This window comes from Falco rusticolus, chromosome 1 (assembly GCF_015220075.1).
Source record: "Falco rusticolus isolate bFalRus1 chromosome 1, bFalRus1.pri, whole genome shotgun sequence".
Taxonomy (NCBI): Eukaryota; Metazoa; Chordata; class Aves; order Falconiformes; family Falconidae; genus Falco; species Falco rusticolus.
Window position 1 is genome coordinate 36692160 of NC_051187.1, and position 20564 is coordinate 36712723.

Sequence of the window (20564 nt, forward strand, 5' to 3'; positions counted from 1 at the left end):
TGTTGTCATTCACATGCCTGGTAATAGGTTCTTATTTACCTGTGAGTGTCTGAACTACAGCAGACAAACTCAAACTCATTAAGCCATTACAATGTTTCCCTGAAAGTGTTCTCATGGATTAAAGGCTTGAGCAGCCCTGGAAGATGCTGATCCCTTGCAGAGGGTACCTCCATGGTCTCAATCCCTACTGAAATCAGTACTGAAAGTAATTGTGTGGTGTGATGTGATGTGGACTGTGTTTTCTGAGCTTGTCTAGTGACTGTGTTTAAAGCCCTCTGAGAACAAACATATCAGAAATGTTACAGCTACAAAGAGCTTGTGCCTGAATGCTAATGGATACGTTGGCAAGCAGATGTAACTCGGTATTTCTTACTCTTTCCTAAACATACATAGATGTTTTGATAAATCAGCAGATTTTCATTCCGTGTTATATTCCAGACATGCAGCTGAGATATGATTAATGTCTATGAAAGTAAAAATACAGCACTTATATTTCTTATCTCCTTACTTTGTTGTCTGCTTTGTATCTTGTAGAATGACATCCAGTAACAGGAAACCATGGCTCCATTCAAGACAACTGCAAAACTCAGTGACAAAAGCAGCCCATTCATAAAGCTCTAAGCACACATTACTGTTTTCTGTAACTTCAATTAACGAAGTGTTCTTAGGAGCCAGGCAGAGGAAAATCTCAACTCCAGCCTTCATCTGCTCAGAAGTCTCTCTATTTTGCTGAATCTCCATGCAGGTATAAACTGATTTTTTTCTAGTATCACGTGGCAGAAAAAGAGCTTATTACTTCCTGGGGGCAGGCTGTCATACTTTTCCTCACCAGTTTCAAAACCATGGTGGAAGCTGATCTTTATTTACTTGTTTTTCGGTGGTGCTGTTTTGGGGTTTTTTCCATGCGTTAGGATTTGGAAATAATGATTTGTTTCTTTGCTCCCCCTCGTGCATCCCCTAAAGTGGATTTCACCTTACACGTGTTTGGTAAGGACTGACTCGTTAAAATTTGGCCAAAATACTCTGGGCCTGAGCTACCAAAATGCTTTAAGTCGGTTATTTTCTGCCAGTCTTAAGTGTTTTTGCTAAATTCCGCAAGTCACTGGGGTTAGGAGATAAATCCAGCCCAGATCGAAGGCAGTGCTTTTGCAGACTTTATGCCACTTGCTGACGGAACTCACCGACACTAGAACAGAGTCTAAACAGCGAAGTTGTTCTCCCCGGGGGCAATGGAAACTCAGTTAAGTCGTTTAACTGCAAACAGTTAAAAAGTTACAGGAACGACCGGAACACCGAAGGCCATGTGGCTCCAGACCCCGCGGTGCCAGCGGCGGTGTGGCGGGGGAGGCTCCGGGGGGCAGGACAGGGACAGCCCAGGGAACCCCTGCCCGGCTCTGGCCAGCCGCCCCCGCCACAGGGTGCTGGAAACCCTCGACGGCTTTTGTTTGGTTTTCTTTTTCTCCGATTCCTCCCGTGAACTTGCTCCCGGGACGAACGACTTGGCATAAGAGGAGCTGCGGGCGGGCAGCCCCCCACCCCCGCGCTGCAGCGCTGCCGGCTGCCGGTCCCGGGGAGGCGCCGCGCCGCGCCGGGCGGCTCCCTTGGCTCGGCGCCGCGGTGGGGTCACGCCTGCCCGGTGCGCGGCGCTGGGCTTTTCCAGCCGCCCGCCCGCCGCACCGCAGCCCCATGTCTGCGCTCCCCGCCGGTGCCGACATCAAGAGGGCTCTGGATAACAGCCCCGAGACCAACATCGAAGATGAGCTGCCGGACGGGCCGCCGCAGCCGCGGCCCAAGAACTACCTGCTCCTCAGCATCCTCGCCTGCTTCTGTCCCGCCTATCCCGTCAATATCGTCGCCTTCGTCTTCGCCGTTATGGTGAGTAGCACTCTACGGGGTGCCCAGGCGACCTTCGGCTTGGGTGTTCGGTAGGGCGACCTCCGCCTCTCCGCGCCGGCCCGGCCCCAGCCGCGGCGCCGCAGGCCGGTCCCGCCAGGGACTTGCAGGAACAAAGTGGGGCTGGAGGAGCCGTCAGGGTAACGGGTATCCAGATGCCTTTTTAACCACTTGTCGCTGATGCATGTGGACTAAGTTAGGCGAGGCAGCAAGCCTGAGAGCATCGGCAGGCTCAGTTCAGGGTGTCCACGTAGCTGTTCCAGCAGCAGGTGCAAAATGTGGAGTGAAAGGCAGTTCCAGGTTTTCAACATCAGGCTGCCTAAGAGAGCAAGGTTTATCCCAGTTAACGGGATTTGTTACATCAACTGGCTTGCACACTGAATTGGACATAGTATCTGTGTGTGGAAGTGGCAACTGGGGAACAGAAATCAGATTTGCAAAGAAACAGATGTGGTTTCTACTTCAGCTAAACAAATATAATAGAAAGGCCTTTTTCCCAGTAAACAGGTTCTTTAATGTGGTATTAACTATTTGCTGGAAAAATACACATAACACTAATGATTGTAGGTGGTTGGCAAAAACCCTCATAAAATCGAGTGTTGAGTACACTGAGAGAGCAGCTTTACTCCTGCAACCGGTGATTGATTTGCTGCATAGTCCTTAATAATCCAGCAATCCTGTTAAATTCAAAAAGGTTGTTAGAACAGAGTCTTCTTCCTTGAGTTAAAAGTTGCAGAGTCAGATCCAGACTTTTCTAATAGTATACATGATCAATGTTACCAGTAATACTGCAATGTATTTCTGTTGTTTAGGAGCTGAAAAGGGTTTTAAAACATGTTGTGTATTTTCATCCTTTTCTCTGACAGCCAGGCTGAAAAGGTAAGTAAAAACACAGTTGTTACTTTTTGCAATTACGTATAATTATATCTAATATATATCTATACAAGAACCTATATCTAAAATATACTAAAGCATACTCTTTTAAAACTACTAAGATTGATCAGAAGCCATATTGCTTAAGTTTGAAAGTTACTTAAACGAGCTGTTCTGAAGGCATCTTCACAACCTTTTTTGTCCAGGTAAGTATTAGCTGTCATTTTAATTTTTTCTGTGTTTATTTTCTTTGTCGTTAACTTAACTATACAGCATGTTCTTTTCCTTGATTTGAGAGATTTAGTTCTGCTGGTACCCAGCATCCTTTCTGTCTGTGGACACTTTAGGTGCTATATAAAGTAATGAGAGCTGATGATCTGGGCCTGTGAGCATCTGTTCACTCTTGACAGTACTTTCACCAAAGCACTGGGGCTGCACAGAAGTTAACTGTCAAGGACAGAATTTGGCCTCTAAAGATTTTTGCACCCCATATGGAGAAATTTCCACCCACGCCCTAGTTGAAGTTCATGCAGGCTTTTGGAGTCAGGCTTAAGTAGCTGTCACCAGGGGATATGTAGAAACCAGGGTGGGAAGAGCACTTCCTGAATGCTAAACAGTCTGTGCAGGTCTCAGCTGCCCACTCTGTTAAAAGGGGGGAAACAAAACCCAAACCAATAACTTCCACAGTCTGTGAATCTCTTCTGTTTCACCATCATTCTTACCTAAACCCTTTCCTTTTCTGTGAAAATAACCTGTCCAACTTCTTTTTCACAGCCTGGTTCCCCTACTTTGTAGAGCTGCAACCTGTAACTGCTTTGTTAACCTCAGCTCCAGGTTCTGCATTTTAACCTATGCTGGTTTTATTTCCATTTCTGTTGGGATCAACATCCTCCTTCTCTTTCTTAGCTCATTTCCTAGAGTTGCTAAGGGTTAACACTGAGATACAAAAGTGGGTTATTTTCTTTTCTTGCAGAAGATACCTTTAATAGTCTGCAGAGCTTGCCTGAGATCTTTTGTCAGAAGAGATAAAGACCCATAAAAGTAGAGTTCTCTATAAATTTCCACTTCCTAGAATGGGCCTGGAAGGAAGAGTCCTGTTGGCTTCTAGAGGGGCATGGTTCAGCACCCTGTTTGCTTGTGTGACATCCTCATTAAGTGCTCTCAGTTCAGACTATTTTTTCCACTCTAAAAGTAGTCTGGGTTCTCACACCCCCCAAATTAAATGACAGGTTTGTCTTCAGTCTCTTCTGTCTCTTCTCCTGCTCCATTTACAACTCCAGCACTGGTTTCCTCGCTTATTTCTCACCTTTAGGGGCACAAACCTTACCATTTTAGATCTTACCTCTTTGACTATATTTTTGGAATCAACCTCTCTAAAGTTCTCCCTGTTGTGATGATAACCTTTGTTTGTTCCATACCTCCTTTGTGAAAAAAATCTATTTCTCATGATAGGGGTAAGAGGATAGCTAGTAGAATAGCCACTTAATAGCATCAGTGTGTTGATATATTGGCATTACAAGAGCAGCCCCTCAAACTAGTCGTTGGTCACTTGGAGGTGTTGAGGATTGCTTGGCATTTTTAGCAAATGGAGATCTGTTTTCCCCAGAGTCCTGGCCAGGGCTCTTGGCTGTAGGATTACTGATCTCAGTACCCTTCCGCAGTTTCAGCCAGGTGCCATCAATTCTCCTGCTTCCTGTTGCTTCCAGCAGCTATATTGCGTTGCTGTACAGCTATATTGTATTGCTATACAATTGGTTGGCTCCCTCTACCCCAGAGGTGCCATGCTCAGACTTACCCTATTCCCCACAGGCATCAGGGGCAGGTACCAAGTCAGGACACTTATGTGACAGAAGAGACTTCTCTGGTATGAGGCTGTGGCTAGGCAGTGTGTTACTGAGCTCTTTGGCTCCTTACCTGCAGCAGTGTAATTTCCTCTTGTTCTGAACCCAAAGAGCGCTGAGCTGGCAGTGAACCAGCAGTTGTACCTGAAACCTGGCTCAGGTGCACTGGCTGTATCTGACTCATAGAATCAGAGCCAGAGGAGGGAGGCTGTGGGACAACTCTGAAAAATCAATCAGGTGTTTCTAATACCAGCACTAAGGTCTGATAGTGGAACAAACCGTTGGCCTTTCTCAGGACATGGTAGTCAATTGTCTTGATTTCAAAGACCTGTATGTCAGACTAGTCATCAATTCCACAGGGCCTTAGGTTTGTAACAACTTAACAACAGTCTCTCAAAATGTATTTCTCTTTAACTTTTTGCTCCTGACTCCCTCTTTATGTTAACATATTTCTGTTTAATCATTTGCATGTTTTGGACAATTTAAGTGGTCAAGCTGTGACAATTTTTGCTCATTTGCCTCTGATAGTAACAAGTTCTTTGACTGCATTTGCCACCCTTGAACTCAGATTCCACGTCTATATATTAGTTTCCCTAAACAGACAGCAGACAAGAGAGTGGTAGAAGTCGTGGAACAGTAAAGGATGGAACTTGCTTTCTGAGGGGGTCACCTCTTCTAACTGGGATGCTGACAAGCCACGTATAGTGTGTTTGGCTTTGGTCAGGTCAGTGACTAGCATAGTGAGCAGTGTTCCTGTACAGCTGTACTTCTCTTTAGTTAGAAAGTTTATTTGGGAAGTTTATTATTTATATAGCTTAAGTAGCTCATAGGTACCTGGACATTTAACACCATATGGGACAGCCTGTACCGATTTCAGGAGGATAAAACAACAATGCTCGGGAGCTGCTCTTAAGCATTTTTTGCAGGGCCTTTATCTTTGCAAACTGGTAAGCTTTTCCTCTGCAACACCACTTTCAATCAGCCCCCAGAGGCACAGAAGTCCAGTGCTTGTTTGCATGCCACTATACAGCCTGTAGAGCAAATTCCCCTTTGATTGTGTCCTGCTCATCACCTGCCTGTTTCATTTGCCAAAAAAGCAGAGATCAAGTCTGGTTCTGAATTGCTCTCTTGAGTTCCCCTTCTTTCTCTTTCCCTCTTAAGCCGTTCTTACAGTGAGGAGTCATACTGAGTTAGCATGTCTCATTCTTCCTTTGGTCTGGACTAGAGAGAGTGTCTCATTTCCAGGCACAGCCAAATAACGTTTGTTACAGCCTGGCTCAGGGAAAGCCTAGAAAATGTTGATCAGAGAACCTCAGGCTGATCTGCCCAGATTTGTAAGAGATGTAGATGAGGATTTCTGAAGCAATTCAGTATTCATTCTGCTTTTGCTATAAACAGTGCTCTGGGAATGTGAAGCAGAAAATACACATTAAAAGGGATTAACAGTTTGTAGCTAATTCAGCAAAATTCTGTTCATATGAGGTTAAGTTGCTTCATTGTTGAACTGAGAATATCTTTTATAAATAGATGTGTGTGAACCTGGTGAAGTCACTGAGGTTGCTCAAGTAAATAAGCAGCTGCAGAACTGTGGCTTTAATTTAGTTTATGACTTCATAGCGAGCGAGGTAGCAGAAACCTGAGATATCATATGGTATTAGGTTGAAAATGGCTGAAACTTGTTTTAAAATTTGGACAGAGCAAATGTTGCACACAGATGCTGCATTCTGTATATATTGTCTAGCCCTTGGAAACAAACAGATGTAACACTTAAGGCTTTAACAGCTAATGTTGTCTGTGTCCAACGTTGAAAACTGGAAGCTTGATCCAAGGGCCCTTTGAAGCAGATAGAAGTAAATGAGTTTCAAAGCTTTGCATCAGACCCCAACCACTCCCACAAAACTCTTTTTTTCTTGAATGCTGTCCAAGTTATGCTATTTAATTTAAACCTCTTAATAAAGAAACTTTTGTCTCTTTCCTGTCTCTCCCAAATCCTCTTCTTTATCATTAATGCTGTTTTCCTCCTCTTCATTGTGGATTTATATTAAAATTACATTATTTATTAAAGTGCACAGGGTGAATTATTTATGCAGTACCTGCAGAAATCACAGGACATTCTCCAGCGTACCTAAACACATTAGTAAAATTGCACAGAACTGCAAGCTGGTGCTGCCATGTCTTGCTTACGACTCTGTCTCAGTCTTGAGACCATATGAATGGGGAGCTGAGTTTTAGAGTGTTCACAGGACCACTTTTAGATGTCATGTGAAGTGGGTCCTGTGATGGGTGGGAAGAACAGAGTTACAGGGATATCAGTGATGCTTCTCCATGGTTCTCCTTGTAGCTGCTGACAGGGGCAGGAGAAGTCAACCTGCTCAAGACCAAGCCAAGCTATTTTTCTCCTGATACTCCTTTTGTTGACCTCCCAAAATGTATTTTGAGAAAACTTAAGAAATCTCTTCTCCTGTAGACAGGAATGCTGAAAACAGTCGAATAACTTAGTGAGAGGAGCTGTGCCAGCCACCCTTTGTAACAGGAGGCTGCACTAGTGGAGAATCAGAGGTGACATCATTGTATTTGGCTGTTGTGTGTCTGTCTCATTTCCATCTCTTCCCTCTTTCCCCACTATGTTCTTTAAGTCCGCTAGCAAACCTCAACAAAATTTGAGCAGAGGTATTAGTGATATTCTTTAAGGAAATAAAATAGAGAAATGTTTTTAGGCATGTAGGCTTCAAGGAAGAGAAGAAATGTATCAGTGCTCTCTTTAAGGGCAAGATTGCATCAGCAGCTCGGCCTTTCTTAGACACCAGAGAATTAGTACCTGCACTTATCCTTGAGATGCAATTCTAGGAATATAGGCTTCGTTGCTTTGGGACTGTCTTGGCACGAGTGATCTTACTGCAGTGCTAACACTAAGGATGCATCTAGTCCATTAACTTCTGTGTGCTCACTAATCGACAGAACACACACAGATAATGCCCCTAATTATTTTTCTGCCTAGGAAAAAAGGCTCTACAACAATGCTTGGTATCCTCTGAAGTTCATTCCTTTCCTGCTTTCCGCAGTCTCAGATCTTTACTCTGAATTAGCTGTTGTTCTGTCTTTTGTTACAAAAAGTGATTCATGACTAAAGCACTTTTGTGATAGCACTTGGAGATACCTCATGCAGTCATTTTCCAGAGATGATCTGAATTATTTGATCCACAGCACAGTTCATTTGATCAGGTCCCCATATTTCTCCCCTTGCACTGGAATACTTACGGGATACTAAAGAAGAGGTTATGACTAATGTAATTCCCTGAAATAGCACAATAATGCAATCTGATAAAGAAGTCTGGACTCAATGTCATGGTTTATGAACTCAAACTCTCCTGATCTTATGAAATAATTCTTAGTAATAATACTCTCTTTAAAAATCCCTTCATATCATCTTATTCTCGGGAAAAGGTTTCTACAAACTGTGTTAGACTTGTGTACTAGAATACTTCAGTGTCCTTCACTGAATCTTTTCTTTAAAAATACGATCTGCTTAAAACAAAAATGAATTCAGAAAATCCTGTGGTCTGTTTTACAAAAGACTGTAAGATTGGGCTGGTCCTATCATACCTTGCAATCTTTGCATGTAATGAATATAAAGTATCTGCTAAATCATGGGTAGATAGAGATAAACTCATGTTTGCTGAGATAATATCCATATGTCTGAATAATTACCAGTGTGTTTCAAAAATGCAAAGGGACAGAATTTCTAGTCCATGAAGGTGGTACTCAGATATTTTGTTCTGATGATCTATATTTCGTAGTTTTGGGTTTTTTCCCACCACTGGCAAACTACTTATTTTTTCTTCAAACTTTGTTTTGAAAAGTAAAACATTGGCAAAATGGGAAATCAGTGCGCTTTTTTTAAATTTTCCTGAGGCTTTCTGTAAAAATGCTGCCTATTTATGCTCCTTTTCTTGCTTGTGGTCCTATAAAGCTTAAGAGTTTATTTCACTGCTAGTGAAATGGACAACTTAACAGTTCACATTTACTACAAAAATACTTCTAGAGGTAAAAGCCACCAATTTATGCAGGTAGGTGGATTAGAGTAGATTTGACAGCTTTTATGCTTGTGTGTACAAGAAAACTCATAACATGAATATAACCTCACCACTGAAAGTAGAAGAGCTGAAGTTGCAATGAAATGTGCTGAAAATGAGTGGAACACAAAACTGGACTCCTTGCTTACCTTGAACTGTTGGCAGTGGATGTTTCTTTTTACAAAGCAAGTCACAATTTTCTGAAGTCCTTTCTACAGTACCACTGTGCACAGAACCTAATGTTAGTTCAAAGCAGTCACATTAGTTTGTGTACAGATTTCTGTTTTTAAAAAAGTCACAAACTCTCTCTTCTACAGGCTTTAAACAGTTATAATCAAGGAGATATAGAAGGGTCAAAAAGACTGGGTCGCAATGCACTCTGGGTTGCTGTTGCATCAATTATCATTGGCCTTGTCATCATTGGAATCTATTGCGTAGTTCATTTCACAACGGTAAGCAAAATGTTGCTCGTTCCAATGCAAGCAGTTCTTCTCTGTGCATGGGCTACAGAATAAGAAACTAAAGATTGTCAGAACTATCTACTAATTTAAAATTTAAGGATGCATGCATGTTTTCCAATAAAGCAATTTTTACTTATTTTGTAATTTAGAAAATTCTGTTGTCTGTGGTTAAACGCAAACTACTGTGTTTTAGCAGCAGTGGATTGTCTAGAAATTCTTGCAGCTCTACTGTAAGTTTTTCCAATTCAAGTTACTTTTTGGGTTTTCTGCCCCTCAGTTTTACCATCTGCTGACCAAGTGCATAGAGATCCTTATATTTCAGGTAATAAAGAGTCCCCAGGTGTTAATTTTCAGTCTCATAATTTGTCCAACATATCTTTTCACTTCGCAAAGAGAAGACAACAGTCAGCTACTATTTTACTGTTTGATACTAAGGTGACCTTAACTGTATCAAAAATGGATGCAAATGTCATTTTGATTTGGCTTGCTGTAGGGCAAATCATGCACTCTGAATGCTGTGTAATTGACCTGCCTTCATACACCTGGAACAATAGTGAATGTCAACAAATGAATCTCTGTATACAGAGAGGTTACCCAGATGAGATTATAAGCTTATTTGTAAAAGAGGATAAAACTAATTAGAGTATTGATATCCTTTCTCGAGATTGTGCAACAATATGTTCTTTTCTGCATAGAAATTTGCAGTTCCCATTAAAATAACCAATTTAAATCAATTTTTTATTGGTTGTTTTGGTTGAAGAGCCTTTCAGTGCACTGTACAATCTTATGTATAAACTATAAACAGAGATCACCTCATCCGCCACTGAAATGCAGACATCTCTGGGGAGTGGAATGGAGTAGCTGGTTAAACATGTACGACGTTTTCAGACAAAAACTTGGAAGAATGCCGTCCTGAACTGCAGGGAGGTGGAGACAGGGTCCATTTCTGTAGGATGTTAGTGGGTTGCGCTGCAGAATCAGAAGCTTAGTGTGTATTCATTGATTTCCCATGGATTTTGCAAGCATGAATCTGTCTTTTAGTTCAGCTTGTGTTGAGTTTGTTCAGCTCTCATAGATTTAAAACCAAGTTACTTTGAGGGGTGTGCCAAGTTTTGTAATTGACAGCAGCAGTAAATTCCTCTGTTCACTTCTACTACCTTACTCGTTGTTTCTCAGATAACGATAGCAGCTCAATAATTTTTTTTTAAGTAGGAGGGGAGAAGGGCAGCATGAGGAGTAGCAGACAACACTGACCTGAAGCATTCACACTAACCAGGACACACTACCTACATTTAGTTCTTCCGCTACAGTAGGACCCTGCGTGCTGAATGTGTGAATGCTTCTTTGTGCCTGCTGCCAGACATTAGTGGTAGTTACACTTTACATCTAGCTAGTGTTTGTAAACACCTCTCTCTCTCTCCTAACCTCAAGGAGTTAAGCAGCAGAAATAGGATAATACGACTTAGTGGTTTTTACTTAGGCTTTGTCTTTGAGGATTTTTTTTTTTAATTGGTTTGGGTTTTGGGTTTTTTAATAGAAAAATCTTTGTTAGATGGAAGCATTGCCAGGTGCCTGGGAACCCTCAGCACACTGCTAGGGTATTAGTTACTGTATTCAGTGATTAGTTTCCATAGAGGTCTCTTGGCCAAGTGGTACCTTGAGCTTTGTGAGGACTCGGGGTTTACTGGATTCACCGGGCTCTCTGGCTTTCTGGTCTTTTTACTTTGCTCCTTCTTCCTCTCGCTTGTCACCCTCTAAGAGCCCTTGCTTCTAAGAAAGTGTTAGACGGGAGCAACAATCTATTATTCTGTTGTGAAAATGAGTGAACAGGAGCACCCAATTGGCCTTTTCACCCTCCATGTTTACCTGAGTCCCCTTTGTTGCCTTATCCTTGTACATCTATATTTTACACTAAATTGAGTTTGACATGGCAGCTGTTGTGGATGGCATTGCATGCTCCATGCAGTTATCTCACATCCATTTGTACCTTGGTCATGTTTATTTACTAACAGCCATTTTGCAGTCTGCTAATGCGAAGTAATTTTAAATCTCCTCTATGCTAACTCTAATATAAATGCTTCGCTATTAGTAAGACAGTGTAAAATAGCTTTATTAGAATAATATGTCAGTCAGCTCTGTAACTGATTTATTTGATAACCGCTGGGCACAGATTTGATGTTTCCATAACCTACACATTCATTTTTCCTGAAATTTAGACTTCAGCAATATGTATGAAAAGCTTGACCTTTCCACCATTCATTACTGTGAGTTTTATCCCATGAAATTCATCAGCTACTGTATTACCCAGCTGCTCCTGCTGACATTCCTTGTGGCTTCTTTTGATCTTCAAAGGGTAACAAGTCTCATTGCAAAGTACCATTGGGAGTGCCTCCTTGTATTCTCCTTCCACATTCAGATATATATCTCTCCCTAGAGTTTGTTGTTTACCATCCTACCATCCGATTTCTAATCTTAATACTTTATCTGTTCTGCCATGACTGTAACAGCTTCTCACAGAGGGTGTTGCTTGAGTATTCATAAACCCTTTGATAAACTTCACTAGCTCATTCTGATTTATCCATCTTTGATACCATCAGCAGAACCATGTAAGGTGTAATGAATTTGAGGGGTGGATGAGCCTTGCGAGTTCTTCCACAATGTCCCAAGTCTGAGCTTCTAGAAAGGAACAAATCTGAGACATTCAAATCAGATTGGCAGGAGGGAATCTCTGTCAGTTGTTACACAACTTGATCTCTTGGTTCTACACAGCTTGATCTCTTGGTACAGAAACTTGGTTCAGGCTCAGCTGGCTTTGAAGTCTCCTTCAAAACAATTCCTCACCTTCTTCCAGGAGGCTGGCTACATATGTCTTGTAGGATCCGCAGGGCAAGAAGGAACCTTCCTTCTCCAGCCAGAAGTCACAAACTTCAGGCCTTCCCCATCAGGGAAGTCTCCAGCTCTTGTTCAAGTTAGTCTTTAGTTCCTTATACTTTGCTTTGTGGAGCTCAGGCACTCTCCTCTGCAGAGCCTCTGTGAAGACCCTGTTGGTCTCCTTTATTTACACCCCAATGGTCTGCAGTCTGTTCACTACCTCCTGAAGCCCTTTTCCCTGGAGACTCAGGGCTTCAGTCAGAGTACAGCTCACACCAGTGAGGCCACCAACATCCCAGCCCTGAAGACAGGTCCCTCCCGACAGCTGCATCCTGGACAGCTACATTCTAAAGCTCCATCTGGGTTAAGGCATCCAATATGTCAGGCAGTTGCTTCAGCAGTTTTGGGAATGCTGCCCTGTGGCTTACTATCACCACTGTTGCATGGTCCCAGGAAGTCCCTTGCTGTCTTCAACAGAGTTTCTGGGTCATCTTCTGTGCAAACTCACAACTTAATTGTTAAAAACCCTCTTTGCCACTCTTGAGCATCTCTCAGAAATCACTGTGAATTGAACACTGAAATACTTGATCTCTGGATGCAGGTTCCTTCAGCATTCACTGGAAAGTGATTTCCTCTATATCTCTAGAAGACCAGTTCCATGAGGTCAGTGCCTAACTTGCTGAATTTCAGTAGCCTCTGAATATCAAAACCCATGCCCTATTGAAACTTCCAACCAAATTTATCCATTTGTTCCTACATCTTCTCATCTGGCTTTTCATTACCCAAACCTAGTATGTGTGGCATCTTGCTTAGGAAAGGGGTTAAGTCTTGTGCTTTAAGCAGAGCTGAGGAGGGCTCCCATGGTACTCCACATGCCTCAGCCAGGAGAAAAATATCTAGTCAGGGATGCTGAGGGTAGAAATGGTAGAAGCTGCAGAGAGGAAGTACAAGAAATTCCTGCTTTGAGCAAACAGTGACGTTATACCCCCAGTAATACTGGTAGACTTGGGAAGAGGAAGACCCTTTCACTTTTAAGAGTATTTCTACTGCTGAGCCCCGAGCTCCTTGCATGCCGCCTTTGGTTTATTCACTTGCAGAGCAACAGTAGCACAGGAATAACAGCCCGCGACACCTACGTCTGCATGGAAAAAGCAGCCTTGACTTTTCATTTTGAAGATTTACTCAGTGCTAAACTAGCTTGGGGCTTCTACTGCTGCCTTGGAGAGCCTCATTTGTCTTTAACACCGGCATGTTACCTTTAGCAAATATCTATTAAGATATATAGTGATACATATATATCTATATATGTATGTATAGCCTGTAACAGGGCCCACCCAACACTTGGGAACCATCTATCTTCTGCAGTCATGACCCTGCATGTAGACAAGGGGAAGCTGTCACTTGCATCACTGGAGTAGCAGCCCCACAATAAAACTTGTCTGTATTGATCAGTGTAAACTGGTGTGTTCCTTGTTATGCTGAGGAATCACTGAGTGTTAAGCTGCAGTGTGTGCTGTATCAGGGCTGTCCCTCATTCCACACTAGGCCAAATGTATTCTTACTCCATTCTGTAACTTTTACCACCTTCTGCCAGCTTTTCCTGCACTCATACCTTGCCAGTCCTGAATGCTGAATTATGCTTCCACTGCTTGCTCAGATGTAACTTAAACTGGTGTCTGTGTCACTATTGAGTCTAGCCCTGCATATGTGCCCATAGGCATGTTGTCCATCAAGAACTGCAGTGAGAAAAGGGACATATCCTTTTTCCATAAGGAGACATCACTACAAACTGAAACAGTGCAGAGCTGTGTGCTGTAGCCTGCGTGTGCCCTTAATCTGCTGTAATATGTCCAGTTAGAGAGTGAATGGCAAGATACCTAATGACGGGCAACGCTTGGCTGTGAACCACATCCTGAATCATGCCTGTAGTTCTGATGTCCTTAAGAAAGAAGTAGTACACACACACACACACAAAAAGACAGAAGGGCTGCAGGGTATGAAAAAAAACTTTATATGTGGACAGACAAAATAGACACAATGTTTTTGGCTTGGGAAGGAAGTACTTAGGAATTGGTATTTAAAGACAGTGAAATAAAGAGTGATTATTTATCTGTTACGAATGAGATGAAGGGGAATCGGAGGAAAGCAGCTTTAAACAAGGAGAAGGTACTTTTCCATGTGCTATGCAATACAGCTGTGGGACTTATTCCTTCTGTGGTTGCTGTGGATACAAAAGTACAAATAATTTGAAACAGCAGTGAGTGAAATTACAAAAAATGCTTAAATGTAAAGATGCAGATAGAATCTCTGGCTCAGAACATTTCTGAGCTGCAGATTGCCAGAGCTGGAAGGCCATAAAGGGAGAAATATCACCCTGGACATAGCCTTTCCTTATACAATTCCTTTAGGCATTTGTAATATGTCACTGTCAGAGATGGGATGCTGCAAAGATACCTGTTTGCTCTGACCCAGTACCACTAATCTTATGCTCTTTCGTGAAGCCTGTTAGTAGCCATTCCACTGACTTGAACGGATCTGGAGTCAGCCTTCCTGTCTCTTCCTAAGTATTTTGATCAACAAAACCTAATTATTTTGTCAGAGAATGAGGGCTCTCCAGTAGTTCGTAATCTGTGTTTTCAGAGCAGCCTCTGCTTTTTCTGAGCAGATTCCAAATTCTGTTTAGTTTTGCTTTTTGATAAAGCAAGATGTTTGGTATCTTTGGATTTCATTTGAGTCCCACTGGCAGGATTTAGGGAAATATAATCCTGGGCTGAAACCTGCCTACTTAAGTGAAGGACGCCCCAGGTATCCCAAACACTTTACTTAAGTAGATCTTAACATGTCATGTTCTCTTTTGTGCTGCTATAGAAATCATGTATTCTTATTCCATTGCTGGGTTTGCTGCATAACCTGTTAGTAGTTTGAAAACATGCATCTTCTTACGCCACATACTTTTAGACTGTGTCTAGTTTGAGTGATGCTTGACAATGCTGCTGAGGGCAGAACTAGAGCCCACATGAGTTTTGCTCCCCAGTTGAGCCACAAAGCATGTCATATAAAGCCTGTGTATTTTGTGCACCTCTATAGTGGTTCTCTGCAGTCTAAGCAAGTAGGAGCGAGTCAGAAATGTGGAGAACTAGTAAAAGGTGTTAAGAGTGAAGTAAAGATAAAAGCTTTTTCTGTAGAGCTCGGACTGAGATAGCAACAGTTTTGGTACGAGGAAGAGTAGCCAAAGTACTGAAGGAAAGGAATGCAAAAAACTCCTGCCAATGGACCAGTGTCAAAGATATTTTAATTCATATCAGAGGTTCATTGTCTTTGCTTATCTTCAAAACTGGGACCACAGGCAGGGTAGAATTATCTTCTGGTAGTAAGTTATGTGAGGAGGGTAGTCATGTTCGGTGACTTTGGAATTTCAGGCAAAATTATTATGATACTTTAATGCTTTCGCAGAGGCATGCGAACTTCTGACCCCTTCTGTAATCTCACTTGATCTAGAACTTCACCCCAAGGAAGTCACAGAAATACCACCTGTCAGCATGGCTTCAAAGGAAGACAGAAAGACAGCCAGGCTGTGCAGAAAGTACTAGCCTACACTGTTTCATAATCAGTAGGGTCTTAAATCAAGCATATGTGCAGTAGTGCAACATTGGTAGTTACTGGTAGAAGGAAAAGGAGTAAGCAATTAGACTGTGTACCAGGGACAGATGTATACATACATTTTTCTTACTAACTTAGAAATAATTCTTCAGCGGGAAAAGGCATGCAAAATTATTTTTAATATCTCTGCTGTCCCCTTCTTGAGACTCTCAAAAGCCTTTGCAGCCATTTCACTGAGTGACTGTCTCCGAGACAGAATAAACTGAGGGCTGGTGAGATGACAGGAATTACCCAGCCAGCCTCCAGATCTTTACATTGCCAGTCCTGTTCTCCTGTACCTTACCGTAGGAGGAAAAAAAAAAAAAAAGGGTCAAGGAAGACTATCTGCCTTTCACTGCAGGAACTGATGTGCCGGTAGCTGATGGAGCAGAAATTCTGAAGTTGGGGCATTCCTGTTGTCTTTTACCCACATTAGTTCTTGGTGTCCCCTTAGCCAGTGAGCTCATACTGCTGCTTTTCTATTAGTAAGAGTGCTAACTCATATCTTGATACCCTACATCTTTTTACCAGATTTGTAAAAAACAAAGAGCTTAAAGTCCTCTACCTGTCTGCCAGATGTGTTCAGTCAGCTCAGAGGCTGAGGAGTGGGCAAACACATGTAGCTGCACAGAGGCAGTGCGATTACATCAGTCTCTTTTCCTTAGCAAACCACATGAAAAATTCTGGTCCATTTATTTCATCTCTACATGTAGGAAATATCCCCACAATAGATTCTGCCCATTGGAGTCCTGAGTAGCATCCAAGAGACAATCAACACAAGAATTTGAGGGAACTTCTCAGACCTTTCATCCCCTAATGCAGATGCACAAGAGAGGTTATCTAGTCCTTTTAAGACGTGTTATGCATTGCTGTTTTATTTACCAAGTTGTTTACTGCTGAAAGTATTGTTCTTGCCCAACTGTTTTATGTGCTACTTCAAGGAAGCAGAGATGCTGACGACCTCATGAAACTTTGTCAAAATAAGAACTCATTTCCTGGCACTGAAAGATCCTAACTTGCATTGATTCAGGTAACCCAGTTTAAAAATTCAGTTCAGATTGACAGATGACCAGTGCCATTAGAAACTTAGCTCTGATTCAAAACTGTATTGAACCACTAATCTAGAGGGATGTTTGTTAAGAGAACAAGTGCCACTAATGTGGCATAATGTATCCATTAGACCTGTAGAATTAATAATTTAAACTCACAAGACAAACTTTTCCTCCTTTAAAAAAAATATGTATTTCTGTGTCCTTGCAGCATGCCATCTGAAGACCAGGACTGCATTTGGAGGATATCATCATGTAAATCTCAGGAGGGGAAAAAAGAAGAAGAGAAGGAAACCCTTCATTCCAGACTGTTAGATTTGACCCTACAAGTCTGCAGAGGCATGTTGCTTGCTGGTGGATGAACTGATAGTCCAGTTAGTTACTCAGCATGGCGTGACCAGGTTTTCAAAATTATTTATTTATAAGAAATCTCAGTATAAAGCAGCATTTTCTCTTTTACCCTAATGTGATCTTGCCCTAAGAACTCAATTTTCTTTCTCATTTACATGGAATGTATGCTGGATCTGTGATGCTCCCCTGGCTGACCCTAGCCAGACAAAGCTAATGTATCTAGACTGTATAGTACACAATGTAAGACCTGATGCACCGCCTGCTGAAGCTAGTAGAAGAACTCCTGTTGCCTCCAGTGGGTTTTGGATCAGGCCATTAAGGATTTTTTTTATCACTTTAAAATAGCCTCAACATAACACAATCATAACCATGGGGTTTTTTTTTATTTTATCCTGCTATGTGATTTTATAATGCTGTGGGCATACTCTGACTCAGCGGCTGCTTTCTTCTGTCATCCTCGGCTTTTAGGTCTTTACCTTGATTTTTAACCACCTGGGACCGATTTCAATCACTTGATTATTAAGAGACACTCTTCCATACCATCCATATTTTTCTTAATGATTTTTTTTGTTTTGTTGTCTTTTGTTGTTGAACTCCCTTGATTTAGCTCCAGTCCTGCATTCAAGCTGCACTGGTCATATGTTCCTCTTTAAACTTCACGTATGTAAAAAGTTCCTATTTTTTTTATCTGACAAAGATCTTTTTAAATAGATGTTCTTCTTCATCCTTTTGTTACTGTTCCTCCAGCAAGTCGCATAGTTTCATTGTGTTCTGCTTTGTTCATGTCTTTTTTTGTTTAGTCCATCCTCTCATCTTGCTATGAATAGTCTATATATCAATGCAGTTAGATGGACAGACTTTTTTACCCTTACATAGTTACCTACACTCTTGCTGATCCTAAGAGATTGCTCAGTGAACAGCTTTAGGTTGCAGAATTGATGGCTTATAAATTACTGCAGTTTCTTGATACTTCATGAAAATTTAGTATGGGACAGCAGCTTTTTTATTAGCTGAAAACTTTCAAATATATTTATTTTGTTGCACAAATATTCCATGTTAAAAGAAGAAAGCTCTGGTGAGCATTAAGACAGATGGCTACATCTTCAGCAGTTGTTGCTCCATTTGCTTTAATTGTTATTACATCTTCAAGCAAGCTATGCCAACTTAAACTTAGTCTCCTTGCACCAACATAAATCTGGACCGACACTACTCAGAAATGCATGGGAGTTTTGCAGGTGCAAGTGACAAAAGAATCATGCCTGGCAGGAGTACAACTACCTATTAATAATAATAATGATAATCTTCCAGAAACCCTTACCTGTTAAAGCATATGCCTGGAAGCAGCATGTATTTTCTGTGCCTTGATATTATACTTTTAGTGTGCTTTCTTGCTTTTTGTTCTGCCAAATTCTATATTTCATTGAAGTCAGTGATGCATTGCCTATCCTTAATTACTCCAGTATAAAACTTCACCAATACTGGTGAAGTCAGTTGATTTCTTCAGCATTTACACTGATAGGATTTCTTCACATGGGAATCTTGCTACTGATTTTCATGATCTCAAGAACTGGCTTTCTCTGAACTCTTATTTGGTTTTTGAATACTATTTCAATGGCCTGATATGTCTTGTGGGACTTCTAGTAGCTTGCCTTATCAGATATGATAGAACTGTCATTGAGAAGTGGAATAAAATTACCTTTAATTCATGTTCATTCTGGTATGTGGGAAGTGTCTTTCCTAAATTTTGTTGCCTCTTCTATTCTAAAGCGTAATATCCCTTTTTCTAACCCCTTGGACAGTTTCAGAATAAAGTGAATCAAAGTAAAAGCAGGATTTCTGGTCTGCATGATACTATACAACTAGTCTGTACTGTAGCTAGTACATTCAGAAGTTGGTAGAGATCAGTTAATGGTCAAAATACCAGCAAGGTAGGCTCTTTGCTTCCTTTTCAGGATAATATCCAGAGTGCTGAGGCCTTTTCAAAATGGTCCCTTAGTGGTCTCTTCACTACCGTCAGGGGAAAGTGGTCAAACGAGGTCACCAAAGGAGGTCTCTCAGCAAGTAACAAGGTCACATTTCCACCAACTTGAATTGCTGTCATCAAAGTAAACACCACTGCATTGCTGCATTACAGTTTTCTATGTCAGTGTACTAAAAAATCAAAGCGTGTTCAAAAAGATCCATCCTTCTGCGAAACATTAAATTCCAGTACTATAAACTAAACCAGAGCTAGTGATGTAAGAGGGGAGGAAGATTCTAAGGTTATTTGGGCACTAGAGAATAGGGATAGGCAACTGAAAGTATTTTTTGAAAGTGCCTAACAAGGGTTTAGATCAATAGGAGCTAGACACCTGACTTGTTCAGATGCTTTTGAAAGCCATACTGGAAATCTAACATGTATCTTGATGCTCATAAATATCTTTGAAGTCTCGCTCTTAATATAATTGAGAATTGAGCCATCGTATCTTCAGTGCTTCTGAAGATAAATGTTGCTACCTTACAGTGCTATTGATTGGTATAAAAATAAAGGCTTTATATTAAACCACTTAATGTGACAGAGAGGGGAAAATGCAGCAATTCCTCTGTCTTAGTGTTTCTATGTCATAGGTAATCTTATTTTTGCTTTAGTAATATACTGGTAGCAGGTCTCTTAATTTATTTATGTTTACATAAATTTTCAGTCATGTTTGAGAAATGCAGTCAAACACAGCTTGTGCTGGAAATTAATATGGCCCTTGTACAACCAAATCATTCTGGTGTAAATACGACATACCCATACAAAGTGAGGTATCATACAGGGAAGCTAAATGACATTTTACTGCCCAAATCAGCAAGACCCCTGGTGACAGCAGTGAGTGTGGAAAGCAGAATGCAGTTGTCTGACTGAGGAATTAGTGCCTGCTTTATATTTTGAGGGGCACATAAACAAATTTCATTATCTATAACAGTCTCTGGAAATTAGCTGGTCTTAATCGTTATGCATCTAGATTTAGGTTTGGCCTATTATCATTCTGCATTGCATCTATCATTTTTTGGTGGGGGAAGGAAAAAGGAGCTGTCATATATGTGCTGAATGATGTTCTTTCATGACATAAGGTGGGGGAAAGCAGTAAAACATATTTCAACTCAACATCTGTGTTTTGGGCAGGTGAACAGTGTCTTCAACAAAACCTCTCCAGGCTTCCATTTTTTGATGCAGTCTTCCTGCATGCTGAAGGCACACCAACTAATGCCTGAAGTCGAGCTTTCTTTTCCTTCCTGCGTGTATTACAGGCAGAGACAGATGGAAACTTGAAATTGCTGGCCTCAGCTCCTGGATCATGTCAGCATCTTTCGTTTCTTGCGGGGCAGCTGCATTCTGCAAAACAGCAATGTGCATGTATCTTGATATGTAACCCTAGAAGAGGGCTTCTAAATATAAGAGGAGTTTCTTTGCTGCCGTATGAAGGGGGTCAGCCAGACACTTAAACATGTGGTATATGCTTCATCAGATTGCACAGCAAAAAAAAAATT

At 41.5% G+C, this 20564-nt stretch overlaps 1 protein-coding gene across 2 annotated transcripts; it reads left to right on the plus strand.

Annotated features, from left to right (window-relative positions):
• Positions 1-766: 766 nt before the first annotated feature.
• TMEM233 (transmembrane protein 233) lies at positions 767-18873 on the plus strand. 2 transcript variants are annotated; one of them, XM_037396591.1, is made up of 4 exons: positions 767-1875; positions 8998-9132; positions 16593-16681; positions 16912-18873. In XM_037396591.1, exons 1-3 carry the CDS (start codon positions 1687-1689, stop codon positions 16617-16619), a joined length of 351 nt encoding a protein of 116 aa, XP_037252488.1. In that variant the 5' UTR covers positions 767-1686; the 3' UTR covers positions 16620-16681; positions 16912-18873. The 2 variants fall into 2 exon arrangements, with proteins under 2 accessions (XP_037252488.1, XP_037252581.1); XM_037396684.1 differs by lacking the exon at positions 16593-16681 and having other exon boundaries at positions 794-1875.
• The last annotated feature ends 1691 nt before the right edge of the window (positions 18874-20564 follow it).